This window comes from Vidua macroura, chromosome Z, assembly GCF_024509145.1.
Source record: "Vidua macroura isolate BioBank_ID:100142 chromosome Z, ASM2450914v1, whole genome shotgun sequence".
NCBI classification, from domain to species: Eukaryota; Metazoa; Chordata; class Aves; order Passeriformes; family Viduidae; genus Vidua; species Vidua macroura.
In genome coordinates, this window is record NC_071611.1 from 81,925,827 (window position 1) to 81,945,229 (window position 19,403).

At 41.3% G+C, this 19,403-nt stretch overlaps 1 protein-coding gene across 2 annotated transcripts in view; it reads right to left on the reverse strand.

Annotated features, from left to right (window-relative positions):
- The window catches only part of ATG10 (autophagy related 10), a 61,889-nt gene that overhangs the window by 15,347 nt on the left and 27,139 nt on the right, over positions 1-19,403 (reverse strand). For both annotated transcript variants that reach the window (XM_054003718.1, XM_054003717.1), the window contains exons 4-5: positions 8,504-8,630; positions 1,931-2,028 (exon numbers count right to left, since the gene is read on the reverse strand). In XM_054003718.1, the coding sequence (XP_053859693.1) occupies positions 1,931-2,028; positions 8,504-8,630 (225 nt within the window). The remainder of the gene's footprint in view (positions 1-1,930; positions 2,029-8,503; positions 8,631-19,403) is intronic.

Below are 19,403 nucleotides of genomic sequence, written 5' to 3' on the forward strand. Positions count from 1 at the left end.
TATACACCAAAATACAGTTGTATCAGAAACGTGCACGGGTCTGGCACGCTCGTTTCATCAAATACACAGGAAAAAAAGTCTTAAAAAGTCAATAAACCTTTATTTTCCTGGTCTGCCAATCACAGTGTAGATCAGCTCTAGTTAAAAGTGAAGTAACATGCATGGACCCTTGGCAAGCTCAATTTTTCTTCCCAGTGGCGGAGTGCTTGTAGCATCTAAAATTTGTATCTCTTCTGGATTAAAATCCTAAACCTTTTTTTTTACTCTGCTGCTCATGTGTTCTGAGTGCTCAAGCCTGATTTGATGAGTTTGCCCAGTGACTTGCATTATAGGATCTGCGTCCCTGCAGGCAAAGCCTAACCCACATAACAAAATGGGTCAGCAGAAAAGCAGCAAGGCAAGACAAAACTCCATTTTTCGGTCCAGAACCCCGATTCATTGGACAGAGAAAAGCAGTTTTATCTCTTGTAGACCTGACTCTTGCTTTGATCTGAGTCTTGCAGGCTAGTTTTCATTATCTTCCATAATCTCCTTATTTCACAGAAAGTCACATTTTGCAGCTGTTCACTCAGCTAATTTCTCCAAAATGTTCTTCCTGTGTTTGTCAGTGCACTCACAGCTGGCCGTACAACCTCTGGAGAGTGTCCCAAAATCAGATTCATCACTACACACATTCTGCCACCCAAAACTCCTGCTTCTGCAGGAATCTGTGTGTGTGTATCCCACACACACCTCCAGTTATTAGAGGCAGGACAGTTTTTACTTTACTGTCCCTTAAGAAGCAAAAATAATCCCCGTGTGGGAGTGACCTGATTTTCCTTTTGGCTTCCACAACTCTGATTTCACACATTCCAAACATCCCGTTTATGCTTTATTCTCAGCAGTGTCGCATTATTACATTATCTTATCGAAACCCACTTTCCTCATCTTCATTCACAGACAAGCCAGGTAATTAATGCTTCATGTGAAAAGTGTGTATTGTAAGAACCTGCCAGCTCACAACTGGAATTCAGACACGCACAGCAATCACCAGAACACCCATGGCTTGGTGGCTTCTCAGGAAGCTGTTGTAAGATAAACAATAGTCTGTGGCTGCTAAAAAAAAAAATAAAACAAGAATTCTGCTTATGCTCCCATGGCTGAGCACCATCTACAAACAGGCATCCTGTAATTAAACTGTGTTATTTGAATTAAGGGGGCACCTGAAGGGACCCAGTGGTCACATCCTTGTCATGCTGCTGTGGCAGGAGGCCTGAGTGCCTGGAAAGAGCTAAAATAACAAAAAAATCAAGGAAGGGGAGGGGAGGGAGAGAGGACACATTGGTATCTTGGTCTGATGGGGAAAAAACTCACACCTGGAGAGTCTCAATTCTTTGTCAGATTTGCTCATGAGACCTGGAGCAAAAGGAAGACACCAAAAAAAAAACAGCTTTGCTCTGAGCCACGTGGCTAGTAGACAGCACCAACTTATTTTTGGATAGGAAACCAATCTTCCCTTCTTCAATCCTGAAGACTGCAAGTCTGTTTAAAACTGAAAATTACACACAGTCTTTTTTGGTAATTTGATTATGAGACAATCCGTGAAATGTTACACTGATATGTTTTATTTACATAAACAAGTCTGGTTTTGTATTTACCCAAATTCACAATTACTCAGAAACTGCCTGAATTTTTGAGGACTGGGTTTGGAGAAGTATTTTAAATGTGAGATACTGTCAAAGCAAGCCTTAAATGGTGAACACATATATCCTTCAAATTCCAGGACTGAAACTATTGCTGGTAAATGGTTCAGCACAACATGATACAGACATATATATTTTTTTTTATTGTTTTTTTTTTTTTCCCTTCTGTCCAAGAGAGGAATAAGGCCACTGAGGGCCCAGGCATATATTTCATTCTCCAATTTCATGAAGGACCAGAGGATTCTCACCTGCTGTGTAATAGTGTCCCAGGGCCCCTCCTGCAGACGAGCCTGGTAGGATGCATGAACACTTCCCCATATTTCATCCAGAGTTAAAGGCCTTCCATCTGGGGGAAGAAACAACCACCTTCAGCCAGAGCTCTTAGGCATGTTGTATCTTTAATACAGAACAGCAAAATTAAAACTGAAAACTGTTCAAATCCTGCCTGAAGGTGCACACAGAACCACCCTAAATTCCCTGTCTGGTTTTCTTCTCTGTCCCCTGAGAGTAACTACTCACTGTGCTGGTTGTAAGGTGTGAAGTGTAACTGGTTTTGTAAAGCAGAGCTTTGGTAAGGTGGATTTAAAACCACAAAGTAACATGAAGAATCACCTACTGTAAATATATGCAACTCATAGTTGACTGAAGAAAATCTGAGGAACAAAATTCTGCAGATAGAAGTTTACTGCATTTTGTTGTGTACACAATGTTTTCTTGAGCTGCATTTATAGCATTTCTGCATCAGGTTTTTAGCTGTGATTCTAGAATCATGCCAAGATATTAGTGTCAACCGCTTAGAAAATAAGCATGTCTATTTTTAATGAATATTTGTTTATGGCAGAGTATTTTGATAGACTTTCAATAAGTAGCTTCATCTTGGCATTTATCAGGTGTCAGAAACCATCATCCTCTGATAATCAGTTTTATTGTACTGACATTTGTATGTCTGCAAAATGAAAAAGATTTATTCACACAATTAATATCTGAATGCCATGTTTAGACACAAGTTCAAACCAGCTGCATACAGCCTCTGTTTTATTTTCTGCATATATTTATTAAAAACCCATGAAGTTCTGAACTTATATAAGCACGATATAGCAGAATCATGGGGCAAATAAAGTATCTGAGGGGGTAACAGCATATTAATCAGCTTTTCCATGCTATCCTCGTGAAGGTAAGACTTGTCAGACCATCATATCCACTGTCTGGTGATGACAGATACCAGAGCTGTGCTGGGGACACTCTAACATTCACAAAGAAATTTGCTACAACAGCATAAATTTATTTTAGAAGGATGTATTTACACTCAGATCACCTGTGTGCAGGTGATACAAAATGCCATGCATACCTGCAATTTTGTTCTCAGCAGAGAAAGGCCAAGTGTAAAATCTACAATAACACATGTTCTAGTGCAACATCTGATTTGCCAGTCTAGACTGTGCTCTGTACACCTTTCCCTGAGAATTTTTGTAACAACACTGAGCAGATTCACATATACATGCAATGGATTACTCTGACTCTGTTGATCCCATTTTTAGAAATGATCAGAAGTAACTGAAATATTAACCATGTTATAGTTAAAAACAAGTTTTGTCTTTACCACATGGCGAGTTCATTGTGTTCACGAGCTCCCAGACTTGCTCTAAACACAGATCTGTGTTCTTTGGGCTCTCTTACCCCCTTCTTCCAGCACTCTCACGTGTTTAGCAGCCCTGTTACACATTCCTACAACCCACCGAGACCTCAAACATCCAGCTGCTGTGACAGAGCAGTCAGTAATTGCTGCTGCTGGCCACAAGGGCCCACTGAGGCACCTGCTGAGCCAAGCAGCCTCTTGCCTTTGTGCCTCTTTTTTTCCCTGGGATGGAGCTGAACTGGGAAGTTCAGCCGGAACCTGAAGGAAACGGCAGCTCCAAGCCAAGAGAAGGGGCCTGAGAGGAAGGTGAAGGCTCCAGATTCACCCATCCATGCATTTATCTAGTCACCATCCACCCACAAGGACACAGCTTGCTGTGTGTCCCAAGGCTTATCCCAAGTTCAGCTGGGATAGTTTTATTATTCGCACCGTTCAGACTACAACAAACTTTTCTGAGAAAAGCTTCTTGACTGCCCAGCTGCGCTTAACTCGGTCATGTCAACACAGACAAGAAATAGTTAGAAGGCAGAATACTGAGTGCCCTCTCACAGCAGCAAGGTGAGGCTGTCAGGCCACACAGGAGCTGCAGTTCTCGGCTGGACCTTAATTTCTGCAAAGAGCAGAAATTCTTTAGGCAGACAAAATTCCGTATTTATTTTCAGAGAAAATTTTCGGGCTTCCCAAGTAGCTGTATTCTATTTTCTTCATGTGTAGTGAGGGCTTTTAGTAATTTCAGAGATCCCCAATTAAAAGTTTTTAACTCAGCTTTTAATTAAGCTTTTAATTTCTAACATTTTCAGTGAAAGGTTATTTGACACTTTGAGTGAAACTGTGCACAAATTGTTTTGAGGCTTCATTCTGATGTATTTTATAAAGACACAATATTAAGAAACCACTACCAAATGAGAAAAAAAAAACCCTCATACAGCTTAAGAGAATATATGGTCACAGAAATTATTCAATTTCAGTTATGTCCAAAGGCACAATAAAACCAGTTCTTACAGGATATGGTCTTTAGAGCAGCTGTGTTTCTGAGAAAGGACACGGTGGGTTACATGTTTTTGAGCTCAGGAAGTAAATCTGTATTCTGGAAAGCACTTCAGTCAGGCCCAGTGTGGTTGTGAATACAGAAAGTCATGCCTTCAGGGTTGGAGGAAGTTGCCCTATCTCAGAAGCTCCCTCTCTCTAACCACTGATTAGCATGGTTTTTATTGGCAGGGATTTAGCTGCCACTGAGCTGAGAGAGTATTTTGAGCAGGTCAGACTGAAAACCTCATTCCTTTTCTCTTCTCTAGAGGAGTGAGGGTGCAATCCTTGTTGACTCCCATTAGTCCTGCTCATTCTTTTCAGTGTTTAGCCATCTCTCCTGCTGCTTCCTCTGTCTTTGCAGGAAAAAGAAGAAGTGTGAGACGAGCCATTATTTTCTCTACACACAGGGTGATTCCTGAATGCTGCCTGAGCTCACCTGTGCTGCTGATACCTCACTGTGGGTTTTCTAATGTATGGCAAGAGGGTTCTGAATGCCCGGCTTCAGATGGGGATGGTTCAGGAAAAGACTGAAGCTCCTTGACATCTTAAAGAGTAGGAAAAGAGGAAAATACTCTGCTGATTAAAGAAAGCTTACTGGACCTAGCTCAGCCCATCTGGCTGATGCCAGCATTGAAGGGGAAGGATAATTGCCTATACCATCTGTCTCCAAGAGGGCTAATTGCTGACATCAGATATCAGCAGGGGTTCATGCATTTCTTCAACTACCTATTTGGTAGTCTCAGAAGCCAGGGGAAGTAAGAAGGGCTCCCTTTCTGGACGGTATGGCAGGCACAGGGTTGATTTTGGAGAAATCAGCCTCTGCCCTGAGCTCCTGACACTTGACTGTGACTTCAGCAGGTCTGAAATTAGGAATAAATGCCACGTGGCAAGGATCATGAGGCACTGAAAAATGTTTCTTATGTATATACAAACTGCCTAAAAATATCTTCTTGTACCCTATAATGTTCCCAAACACCTTTCCAGACAGTCTCATCACGCTTAATCACTATTTTCAACTGAAGTATTTGTCCTTGCATAGAACAAGATCTTCCCTGTAAATCCATCCCCTGAGACTACAAAGAAGTTTATATGCCTCTCAAAATGTTTTAGTTCTGTTGCAATCAAAATTTCAAACCTTACCTTACACCACCTTACGTAGCAAACTTCATCTCACAAACAACAAAAAAAATGGTCTAAAGACGAGTTCAAGAAAGTAAGTTATTTAATCCAATTTAGACAGCAAGGGCAAGGATTCAATGCAACTTCTTCCCTTCTGCAGAAGAAGTGATCTGTAATGCTTGAATTACAGATCTTCTAGCAGAGAGGAGTGAAAACTGGATGTTTTCACTGGCACAAGCTCCTGAGGATGACAACCAAGCTGGAGATCACAGGAAAATCCTCCCAGCAACTCCACAGGGAGCCTTTTTCCTAGGAAGGGCTGAGAGACCAAGTAAATGGAAGCTGCACTCACATGCAGCGGGAGAAAGGCAGGATTTCATTAATTTCAACATTCTAGAGAAGTTTGTAAAGCGTCTGTTGGAGTGCAGATCTGGACAGGCTGGCATCAGCTGCTGTGATACAAAGGGAGGAAGGTGAATGCTGCAGAAGCCCTCGGCCGGGCTGAACAGAAGAATCATTGTTCCCCAGGTGTGACGGGCACTGCAGACACTGCCAGGGAGGAAGCAGAGCTCGGAATTCCAGCTCTGTGCCCCGTGCTGGGGAAGGCAAGACGGGGCAGGGCTGTGGAACCACTGGAAGGATTACAGCTCACCTCCACCTCCCAAAGCCAGCTCTAATTTAGCACGGGGATCAGTATGGGCAGGATCCCAGGGGAACCAGGAACAGCTCACAGGAGACGTGTGAGGAACCTCTCCTGCTGCCCGGTCTACAAATAATGGTAAGAATTCAGACTGGGAAACTGAGGTAGGTCTTGGGGAGATTGTTCCTTGATTCATGCAGGTGAGCAATGCAGTCAGCATTGCTGACTGTGTGACAAACAAAGTGAGGAGCCCATCACATGGGCTATTACCTCAAAAGAAAAAAAAAAAAAAACCTCAGGGCATTTCCCAGAGTTTTCCTCACAGCAGGTTTGGGACAAGACAAAGGATATCAGTATCTCAAGTGATTGTGAGCACGTGCCAACCGTACATTTCTAAAAATCCCACTTTGGGACCTTCAGACAGCACAGCACAGGCAGACCCACAACGTGCAGGGAAGACAGAATTCTTCATTTTCAAAAGTAAGCTGCCCATAATTAAAATCAGAGAATACCAGCTGGTAACACTGCAGGAAACACACTTACTGCCAGCATTTAGTATCCTGCTCCCTTCAAGAGTCAGATATTGTTATAATTTAAAAGAGAATGTAAAGTGCTGAAGAGAACCCAGGTGACCTTCGGAAGCATCTAAAAAAAGCCCTTGTTTTCCATTGTGAAAGGTTCCCAAGAAGTGTTTTAAAGGGTAATTGTACTTGCAGGAGCAATTACAGTTCTGTACTGCAAGGGGAGCTGTTGGCACATAATACCATGATTGTGCATTAGATCATCCACTGGCTCCTGTAATATCCACTTCCAGCTATAAGGAGTCATGTTTCAACACCTCCGATTCCCTGGTGCTGACAAGCTAAACAACTTGTTTTGTCTCTGTGAGCTCTTCTCTGGTGATTAACTGCTTATGGTGAATACTAATTATATGGAAGTACAGTACAGTAGAGATACTGTCCTACTTCCTCTACCTGCACCATTCTCTGTCCTCTTCTGTAGAGACACTGCACTATAAATTCAGCAAAAATCAAGAAGATGACATTTTTCAGGACCACAAATAGGCTAACCCGTCTCTCACAGCAGAACTACCTTCATGTTCCTGTCTGCACAGTAAGTTCAAAGGCAGAACACTGCACGTTTGTAAATGCCTGTAATAATGCTGGAAATAAATTTGCAACAGGATGTGTGCAAATGAGTTTTGGTGGTGGTAAAGGCAGAGCAACGTCCCCAGTTCCCCACGTCCCACTCTGAAAATTTACCCCAAATTATCCATTCCTGAAACTGCACCTCAGACTAAAATCTTTCCACCAGGGAGCCTACGAGAATTTGTTCTTCAATTTTGAATCTGAAGTGCTTTTTGAAACGCTAACACTGCAAAATTAGAAACCATTAAACAATATAAGGCAGAGAGTGATTAAATCTACCAAACACATTCAAAGCAGCTTAAGCTACTTTTTAATTAAAAAGGAAAAGATATCACTGGCAACATTCAGACATCTTTATCTAGATAAAGTTAAGATATTATTCAAAACACAGAAGATGCTGATCATGGGATCGTTTAGGTTGGAAAAGAGCTCTGAAATGATCTAGTCCAAGCCTTAACCCAACGCAGCCATGCTCACCACTCAGCGTTGTCCACAAGTGCCACAAGCTGGTCCTGCTGGCCACACCACTGCAGGCACAAGCCAGGTGCCACTGGAGCACAGGTACACAGGCTTGGGGCAGCGAGGAATGAGCACAGCCAGTGCTGCAGTGTGATCACTCCGTGCCTGGTGATTAAATGAGTGACACCAACAGTGGCCTCCCTGGGAGGCTGAGTGTTCCTCCTTCCTCCCCTGACAGGATGGGGGCTGAAATCACAGTGGTTACAGCCACAGAGCAGTGGGTAGCAAGATGTACATAACCAGGGAGGAGACAGGATCAGATTGTTTCAAGAGCCAGCTTCAATACAAAAAAAAAAAAGTCAATATCCTATCGGTATTACTTTATTTTCCCTTAAGCAGCAAATTTAAACAGAAAACAGCATACACTTTAAAAGACATTTTTAGACCCCAGCCTTGTGGCTCAAACTGTGGCTCAAGCACTGTGGTTATGCCCACTGATTGCCCAGCCCAGTTTAAACCTGCAACACTAGTCATTTCAAGAAAAGAACGAGAAAAATGACCAGCAGTTTCAGTCAACCACAGGCAAGACGCCAGGAGCCAAAGATCAGCCTCCCTCAGGCTGAGATGATATCATGTCCTCCACAGTCCTGGAGCTCTGAGTCCAGAGCATTGAAAAATTCTCTGGTGAGCAGCCTCACCTCTTAGTTTCTTACTACATCTCTTCCTCAACTTAACACAAAATTTTCAACATCTACTGCGCCCAGCAGACAAGAGTCTATGCTGGCCTTACCCAAAAAGCAGGCTCTGAAATACAGCACGGGCACTTGGTAGCTGCTGGAGTAGAGGACGTGGTACTCATAGCGAACCACTTCTTCTGTGCTGCAAGCCCCAGCGGCCTGAGGGTCATCCGAGGGCTCCTGAAACGACACAGGTGGCCACCAGCAACACGTCAACGTTCGTACCCAGGGAAATTGCCACGAACTCAGTGAACGCGCAGGAGAGAAATAATGGCAACCACCCCTTTTTCGCAGCACTGCCCGTGCAAACTCCCAAGGGAATTTTTTCAGTGCTAGCAAGAAAATCAGGGGAGTCTGAAAGCTACAAGGACATCTTACAGACTTCCTTCCACAAACTGTGAACTATTTGCAAGCCTTTCCAGAACTGAGATCTTTCTGAGCTGCACCAAGGCTCTCCCTAAAATCTTCATGGCACAGTAACTGGCACAATAAGGGGACTACAGCTGTACCTGTCCTCATTACATTCAGTATAGACCATTTTAGAAGTGTATCCTTAAATAATCCAGTTTTGCTTGCCAAAAGACAAATCAAATGTATCCACCAAAAATCCTCTGATCTACTTTCTTTAAAGGCTCTTTGCCAGGAGTTGCTTTTGTTAATAATATAAAATACATCGTGTAATGTAATTATAATAATAACATAAAATGTAATAATAAAACTGAGAAGGTTTTTTTTTTTTCCTATTAGTGTATATTCCAGGTGTAAAGTACTAAAGTTTATGGTAGATTTGAAACAAATCAAAATAGATGAAACTAATTGCATTGAGATATACCACAGCTGCAGCATGAATTTCACAACATTTCAAATTAATATTCCAACAGTGCTAAGCATGCAGTTGTTTGGACTTTTCTAAAAGCTGTCATAACTCAGTGTCTCTGAAAATGGAACCATTAAATTAACAATGCCATTAAGATTAAACATAAGAACAAACTTTCCAAGAAGACACTCTGGGTGTGGACTTGTTCAGTGCTCAAACCCCCAAATTTACATGCATGAACTAAGCAACCATAATGCCCCACAGGTTGGGCGTGCATTTCATGACTTGGCTATTGCCAAGCAACCCTGAATATTGACTTATGGTATCTGTCCAAGCAAAACAGAGAAAGACTGAGCAGAAAAGAAGAACCAGCATCCTCTGAACACAATGTTCATACAACACACCAGAAATTTAAAGCTATTTTGCATTTTTATCTCACATCCTTAGTCAAGTCAGCAATGGATGAATCGATATGTGAAAAAACATAAAAACTGATAAACTTTAACAGTAATGACCCCCAAGATATTTTCAGGTTTTTTTTTCCCTGATGTGACTTTCCCCAGGTTTAGTGTATTAGGCACCCAGATGCTGCTGAGGCAGAGGGACAGAAGTCCACAAACGAAAGCCCAGACCTTGGGAAGCTGCAGACCAAGGAGCTGCCCATGAATTTTTGGACACGAAGCGAGAGGATCACAGATGGCCACGGAGCAGAGGTTTCCTGGTAAATCCCAGATGTCTGCAGGAAAATGGCTGATTTTTGCTTATGGGGAAACAAGTGCCTAAAGCACTGAATGGGAATGTTTGAAAACATGCTCTCTGGGTTAACCTAGTTTTAAAAACTGTATGTGAAGAGATCCTAAGGTCAACACTGCCAGAAGGACAGTGTTGACTGCTGTTCCTGATGTCACAGGCCAGATAAAGACAGGTGTGATATGCCCAGCTCCCACATACATGAGTGACAGGCCAAGAAGGGACATTCTTTTCCTCCCCACACAGATCATTAGTGGTTATATGTAAAATACAGCTTTAAAAAAAAAAAAAAAGAAATAAGAAAAAAAAAATTCTTCTCTATATAACACTGAACCTTCTTTAAAACTGATTAATGCTTCGGTAAGAATAGCAAAAGAGACCATCAGCAGCCTGTGAGAAAGGAAAACAACAAAAACCAAACCCAGCTACAGACTGGTTTTCATGTGTGTAGGGGTGGGGAAGAGAAAGAGTCTGTGCTCAGAACTGAGCCTCCATGGTGCTTCTCAGGCATTAATGTTTCATCAGATACCACGGCCTTGCCTCCTGCTTAGTCACCAGCTTACCCTGCCCTAAAAGATACTTCTGGAAACGGCAAGACTACCTGTTTCTGTGTTAAATACCACTGTTCTAGAAAAAAGACTGTCTGCATAAACTGCGCTCTCTACATAATGGTAAAATGACTAATTTGTGACTATTTTAGATCTGCGCACAAAGGCAAACAGCTGAATCCTTCTCAGGGCTACTCTAATCCCCCTTCCTCTCAGGAAACAGCAATTTCACGTTTTCTGATTTAAAAAGACACATCACTGATGTGCAATCGTGCTCTTTACATTCTCTGCAAGTACGGCCCACAGTATTTTTGCAGGGAAAGTACATTTTGTAGCCTACAAGTTTTGATGGTATCTCTGTAGCTGATGAGATGAACTTTGCTGATGAGATGAATAAAATGAGTACAGTCATTTTAGGTGATCTTTGAAACATCTAAAAATCTACAAATGGGTCACTAGAACCAAGGAGCCTCAGACAGTTCTGTATCAGCCCAGAAGACCTCATTTTCACTCTTTAACCAGTACTGAAAAAGCCATAAATATAAAACACAGGTGTAATTTATTTTAAAAAAGCAAAACTGACACTTTATTTTTACATATGCCATGATAGCCTATTTTAACTCTTTCTCTAGTTTCCTTTTCCGATTTTCCTGTTTTCTGTTTTCCTATTTTCCTCTTTTTGAGCTAATGCTGAATTTTAGTTACTGTACTAGACAACACTGAAATCAAATTTAAATTCGGATGGCTTTGTAACTGCTGCAAAACATTAATGTGTACAGACACCACAAAAAAAAAAAAAAAAGCACAAAACACAAACATCAGCCTTAAAAAATGTGATATACAACACTAACCAAAAAAGGCATTTTAACCAAACTGCAATCATTAAAAATTATACGAAGAAACTTGTTTCTCAATGTTTTTGTTTCTGATTTTCAAATTTACTTGCACGCCTGCCATGCTTCAAGTTAAAACTGTGAATCCAGGACTGGCTGGTTGTTTCCTAAACAAATTGGGAAGCTGTCATCAGGAAGCATCTGCTCCTCTACTGCTCTCAGGTAAAATCACTCCTGTGCTATCATAATGGACTATTGAGCAGATGTTTAAAAGTAATGTATGTATTAGAAAGAAGATAAGCAGCAACTACCTAATTAATTACATTAGTTCCATCATAAATGAATTACCACTGATTTTAATTGATATAAAATTGTCCTCAACCTTTAAGTATCCCCAAAACAAATTAAGTTGATTTGTTCCTTTTAAAATGCTAAATTATTTAAATCAATAGGTAAGAAACATTGCCAGGCGCCATTCTGAAGGCAGAATAACATATTTGTACTATTTCTATTCCTCTTGATGAGGAAGGCAAGTTTAAAACCTGTGGCAACAAGTTAATTTGACAGCAGGAAAGAGGAAATTGTGGTTTTGGGTAGTTTGGTGGCAGCAGGGAGGTGTGGGTTAAGGTACCTTTGGAGGGAGACCATGAAGGAAAGGCAAGGCAGACAGGGTAAACTGGGAAGGTGACAGAATCACCTAAAAAAAAAAATGGGTTTCCCTACTGACACCAAGTATTTTCCTATCTCCACCTCGCCTGCAGAGGCCCAGTGAGACAGACTTTCTTGCTCAGCCTAAATCCCCTTAGAAATTAAGAAGCAGGCCCCCTTTTGGGGGAAAAGGTAAGAGAAGTGGTGCAAACAAACATTCCTCCTGTATGTCCAGATGCTGTTGCCCTTCTCCCAGTTCCCATGTTCCACATCTCCTTTCCTGCTGCCTTGGCCTCTGTTTACGCCTGCCTTGTCCAGGCTCCTGGGAGATGCTCCTGCAGGAACACAGCAGGACTGGGAAGAGGTGACACAGGCAGAGGTACTGGTAATGCTGCTTTGAGTGTGAGGAGGGGAAAAAGGAGATGCAACGCAGATTAGTAAGCAATTTTGCCTTCACTGCTTGGAATACATTTACATCTAATTTCATTTCAGCCTCTAAAGTTGAAAACGTATCACTCTTCCTCTCTCTTCAGAGGTGCAGAGCCACCACCGAAACAAAAGAACTTTCAGGAGAAGCTCTTCCAATACTTTTCCCCTGGCAAACAGGGAGATTTGAGCACAGAAACTGAATGGTAGGACAGTGTTCATCAGGGAGACTTAAAGCAGGCTGATGAGCAGGGTGTGGCCATGCAGTGAGATGGTATCTCTGTTCTCCTCTTGGCTGTTCTCCCAAGCATCCAAACTTCCAGATCCAGTTCCTGCTGCAGCCCCCCGCGGGTCCAGCCTCTGCAGGACATTTTCCTGCAGGTTTTGGTCCCTCCTGTGCAGGATCTCAGCTCATCCCCCAGCCTGGAACAGCCCTGAGACCTGTTTGTCACAGGTCACAGCGGTCAGCGAGGTGACCCTGCCTGGGGAGGGGGACACTGAGTGCATTTCCTGATTGTCACTGGTTTTCATCACTACTAAATGTAGACACTGTGCCCAAATTTACGGGCTCTAATCAAAAGTAGCCCACTCTACCACAGCCTGTATAAATGCAGACATCTCCCTGAAGAATTTCAGTGTAATATGGATGTTGTATAAAACGCTTTACCACCAATTGCATCATTTTTATGTAAGTTGATAAACTGCTCTCTTAAGTGAAGAACACATGTGGGATCCAACCACCTCCAGGTGCTTTCTAGTGCTGATATCACTAGTGACAGATGAGGGAAACACAAGGATAACAAAAGTGGTCTGAAGCATAACGAAGTTATCTTATGGATTTATTTTCTGTGTGCAGCTACAAAATCCTCCCCACTGTCTTGGACTTCTTACAGTTTAGTCATCCAAGTGAAGGACCTGGTTAAATACTCAATAACAGAGAAGGAAAGTGGCTCTTAAATCATTTGGTGATGCATGGAATACTGTGTGCAAGGAGCTTTCTTTTGCAAGATGCAGCTGCCCTGAAAAGCCACTATGTCACCAATGGAGTCAAGGTAAACAGGTAGTGGATCTCTGAAACATCCCATTTTCCAAAGGGAAATCTTCTGACTGAACTCAGCACCCTGGCCATGACACTATCAAAGCACCCAGTCCTTTTCAAAGTATTTCCCCCAAAAAGCTCCCCCCTGCCCCCAAACCTTCTGTTATTCACGGCATACCAAAACACCAAAACCAAGACTTCCACCCCAAAAAGACATGGCACATAAAACTGCAGTAGTTCCTCATGCATGAACCATCATTTCTAACAGCTGGAAATTAGATTTGTCTTTTGATTGCTTCAAAACCACTATCGCAAGTGAAAGCAAAGCCTTTTCAAGCAAAAGAAGCAATGGACCGTGAAAACAGAACAGTTATGAATTTTGTCTTCATATAAAGGTGGGGAGTTGTTACAAAATCACTCCACATTCTTCCTGAGTTGTCACATATAAAATGCAGAATTTGGTGGCTTTTCTCCTCCCACAGAAGAAACATTTTCTCTTGTTTTAAAGTAGAGAGTACAAGGGCTGGAACAGGGCTGGAACAGAAAAGCATGGTGTGTTAGGAAACCTCTTCTGGTGGGAATGACGGGAAAATCTGGGAAATGAGGCAAAGAAATCCAAGGAGACAGAGGGACACAGCTCATCTGCTGAGGGAAGATGGGCCATCCCAAAGGACCTACAACTCCTGAAAGGAAGGTCTCCCTGAAGCTACAGACACAGACCTTACAGAGGATCAGAGCAGCCCCACCTGGAACCACCTCCACTGCCCCCCTGCCAATGTTCTGTGCCAATGTTATTCCTCAGACTGAGGAATTCACAGCAGTTTTCTTTCCATGGAAGTACGGTGGGATAAGGAGCAGTCGGAGATCGTGGTGCCCGTACCCACTCATTTTTGCCACCTGCCTTCCAGCAACAACCACAGCATCCCAGGATCACTGAGGCTGGAAAATCCCTCTCAGACACTGAGTCCCAGCTGTGCCCCCATCCCCACCCTGTCCCCAGCCCAGAGCTCCGAGTGCCACCTCCAGGAATTCCTGGGACACCCCCAGGGATGGGCACTGCAACCCTCCCTGGGCACTCCCAAGGCCTGAGCCCCTTTCCATGGGGAAATTCCTGCTGCTGCCCACCCTGAGCCTGCCCTGGCCCGGCCTGAGGCCGTTCCCTCTCCTCCTGTCCCTGTTCCCTGGAGCACAGCCCGACCCCCCCGGCTGTCCCCTCCTGGCAGGAGCTGTGCAGAGCCACAAGGTCCCCCCTGAGCCTCCTTTTGAGGATTTTCCCATATTTTTTGTCATTATCTTCCATTTGCACAAATTGGAGAAAGCTACTACTTTGAGGTTAAGTACTATTCCACAAGATTATTGCTTCTTTGGAACTGAAGTGCTTCCAGGACTGGGCTCTGTGCTTTACAACAGGCAAAAAAAAAAAAAGAAAAAAAGAAAGCTAAACTAGAAGACAACAGTAGCAGTTCAGCTGTATTTTAGGTCAGCTTTATTTTTTTAGAACAAGGATTATTATTTCTGCTTTGTGAATCACAGCAGCAACCCAGTTTTGGCCACGTTTAATTCAACAGGGAGACTGACAGCAAATGCCTACAAACCTTTACTTTTTAGAAGACAAACTCAAATCCTCATTAATTTCTCAGATGGGAAACTGTATGAAAACGATGCCAAGACTGACAGACAGTGTTTAACAGTAATTCTGGTGGAAAAGTTACAGACAGAAATGCTCAAATTATCACAAAATCTGGCGCTGTGAAAACAAGACATTTGAAATTAAGGGTTGCAATTAGAAGTGGCTGCAGTGGTGCCCACCCAGGACACTCCAAGGGAACAGCTGTGACACCAGGACAGTGACTTAACTGCAAGAAACAGAACAGTTGGATGCTCACCACTTGAAAAAGGAAATGGTAACTGATTAAGTTAATATCTGACAAAATGATACATCTTGAGAGTTACTTGAGATGCTAACCTATGCTTGGCCATAGACTGTATTAGATAAGCACAACCATTAGAAACAATAATCATAAACAACGTGGCTTAATTACAGCTGGCTTATTTGGATGTGAAAGATCCAATCCTATTATCTATATGTTAGGGCTAAAGCACATGTGTTATTCTCTTATTAAGAAAACACGAAGATGATACTAAATTATGATGATCTATTTTCCACTTAAAATAGCCTGAATTCAAAAATTTTAGCTATCACTAAAAATAATTATGAAATTACTCAAAATAGTTGTGAAGTTACTCCTAAAATCTCTAAAAGAAAACCTGAATTTGTTCCTACACTGAGACAAAAAATGATAGCACATTAGGATCCATTGACTGCTTGCATTTGGAAATACCCAAGTATAAAAACTACATTTTTAAATGGAACAGGGGCAGACCCTACCAAGTCAAGTATGTTCAGCTTTTTGCCCACTCTGAAAAGATGTTTATTATATTCATAAATTATACAATACAGATGTATTTACCTTCAACTCTGTAATCACTTCCACAAAGAAAATACAAAATTCTGAACTCACTCTGGGGCAGGTCAAAGGCCCTTAAGTTCATTTTCAAACAAAATACTCTGTAAGAATACTCCAAATAGTAACAAACACGAAGTTATCAAATGTCATTGATCACAAACACACCAAATGTATATTGGAGACATTCATAGTGGCTGGAGAGAAGTACTGAATTACTTCCTTGTTAGTCTGATCTCAAATGAAAACTGCCATGGAGTGTTACATGGTCTTTTCAATTTCCAGAAATGTGGTACATACAGATGCAAACTTAACCACTTCGAATTTGCTTTACAATTCTTTAAAGCCAAGTAGAAAATCTGCATGAATTATTGACAATGTTTTTTGTCTGGAATGACTCTTCTAACAGTCTCCATTCAAACTATGTTTTCTTTGACAAGAAAGCCCAGTTCAGAATTAAGAATAACCAAGAATTTCCACTGCTGTATGTGGTGGGAAACATGGGGTCAAGAGCACCCACAAACACAGTGACCAGACACCACCACTGTGGCAGAAGGGTTAAAAACACCAAGAAATGGTACAGATGTTCAAAACTGCACTTGGCCAAGCTCATGGATTCTAACAAAAAAAAAAAAATCAGCTTAAAGGCTGAATTGTCAAATAAATTAATCTAATTTCAAAGACTTATTCTTGTAGTTAAATTCTCAGAACTAGGTGGAGGGACCTCAAGAAACTGTTCTGTATAAAACTGTTCAATAACCATATCAAATTTTCCCTTCGAACTTTATAAATAATCTACATAAAATACTTCAAGCAATTAGCAAGTTGTTCCAAAAAATGTTCAAACTCATTATCCCACAGGATGGGAAACAAGAAGCAAGGAAAGAGCCACTAATTGTACACATGTGCAGAGAAAGAGCCAGAATGTGCCTCTGACTGCTGGGACACTTTATCTGCTCTCATTTCCCTCAAAAGCTGCTCTATAATTTATTCCTTCCATTTGATTAAGGTATCTCAGGGGTTATTCCATATATTTATCCCTGTTTGCAACTAACTGAAATCATAGCTAAGACAATGAAGTACAGACTTGGTTAAATTGCTCTTGCTTCTCAAAACTGAGATATTCCAAGTGTCCTGAAGGCATTCAATTCCAAAACAGGAAGCCAGAGAGGAGAGCACTCAGTAATTCTAATCATGTGCAGATCTCTTGGAAAGTATTTTCCTAAACATTTGCTGCAAGAACCTTTAATTGTACTGCGTGCTGCTGCTTGTACCCCAAACGGGGTCCCACAGCAAGATATTTACTACTTAAATTGTCTCTGGTAATGTAAAGGAATCAACTGGAGACAACCAGGACCATGCTTCCCTAAATATTAAACTTCAGCCAAGTGCAAAACCAGGGAATTTGGGGAAGAAAAAGCAATTAAAAATATGTTAATATATTTTTAATATCCCATCCCATGGCTTAATTCATAAGGCAGAGGCTACAAATTGTAGTGTTGCACCAAAATCAAAGACAAGTTAATTGATTTTTTTTTTTTCCTAACTTCAGTTTATAGGTTTCTGCAACTCAACTGCAATCCCTGAACGAGTAATTTTAGAAAAAAGGCTTGGTGTCCATATGATATTTCAAACAGTACTGCTGGAGTCCCTGTTCCATCATGTTTTAGGTAAAAGAAGAGTTTCTGACTTAATTGAGTCTGGAAGTAACACATGAGTGGATCAGGAATTAATGACTGCAGAAACCAGCTCCCAGGGTCTTTCATAAGCTGAATTCCAGAGGACTCCACCCAATTTACAGAAAAAAAAAAAGGTTAATGATGCACTTTTATATCAATTTGCTTGTTTTTACAAACGTCTACACACCCATGCACAGTGTGAGTGCAGGTTTGTGGAACTCTTTTTTACAGCAGACTTCTTTCCCTGAGGATTCTGCTTTGGATTTTGTAGAATCATGGAATCATTTAGGCTGCCAAAGACCTCTAAAACCATCAAGTCCAAATGCTGACAGGCACTCACACAAAACTGACCTCTCTCAATAAAAAGGCACCATGGCCACTCATATTTAAAGGATCCTGGCACGGTTAGTTTTAAATCAGGAAAAGTGTTGTGAGACATTTGCCTGTTACACCCAAACAGAGAATAAAAGCACAGATGAAGAAATACAAAATATCAATAAAATATTTTTTAAATTTTTTTAAAAAACAAACAAACAAACAAACAAAAAACCCACACAAAAACAAACAAACACAAACTGCAGGAAAATTATGTTTCCAGTGGTTTTGGATGCAATGTTGGTATTATTTCTTCACCTAAATTTCCTGAATTAACAAACAATAATATTTTTATGTGGATAACCGAAGTTCTAAGATGATTATAGGATAGCTGCTTACATAAAATAAATCTGACTCAAAGATTACAATTACATACAAGTAAAAACACATGAAGATAGGTGCATATATGATATTAAGTTTATTTGACTGCTGGGTCCTGCTTAATCTCAAAAATAACCAACTGCAAGACACCAAGTCAGGTGGGAATCTCATCTGCCATCAGACTGGCAGAGATTATTGAAATTTTAATGTCTTGAATGGAAAATCAAGACCGTGCTCTGCTTTCTAGGAGCAGACAGGAATTTTACAAGTTCAGGAAGCAGAGGTGGGGATTTTATATCAGATCTTTGTATGGTGGACAGGGAAATGTGTTCTGGCCTGCCTTGTCCAGGTGACCACAGAACCACAGAACGAGCATTTCATGGGTCCTCTTGAACTCAGCATCTGTTCAGAAACTGCCCGTGATAAGCCTTCTAAATCTATGTTTAGGTTTTTAAAAATATTTGAGAAATAAGGGAGACCATGAGTTAAAGCAGAAAAATTTAAATGGGGAAGAACTGGAATTTGGAAGAAGCTTAAATTTATTTAAATCAGAGGCACAAAAACTTCCTAAAACTTACACCCTGAACTACTGAAAACAATATAAATGATAAAACTGCACATTTGAGTGAATAATCACCTCAGAAATGATACGAAGAGTCTGAAAAGAAAACCCCTATAGAGAACAAAAAAGAGGTATGGCAAGCATAAAAACCCAACTTCTTGAAGCCTAAGTTTAAAGAAGAAAGTAAGAACTGCCAAAATTCAAGTGGTACTTACAAATGGCAAAAAGGGATTAGAACAATTTCTGAAGGAAAGAATAATTCATCAAGCAGAGCTATGGAAATTGGATTAAAACTTAACACTGGTTTTTGTCAAAGAAAGAGCAAGCCAAAGGAACCTGATACCTTCCCCTGATAAGATAACTGAATTAGTGGACAAGGAAATGCAGGAGATGCAATCTGGCTGGATGCAGTAAAATATTTGATATCAGGCCAAATGGGAAGCAGTTCTTTAAAGTGGAGAAGATGGGGATTATGTTCAAAATGTAATAC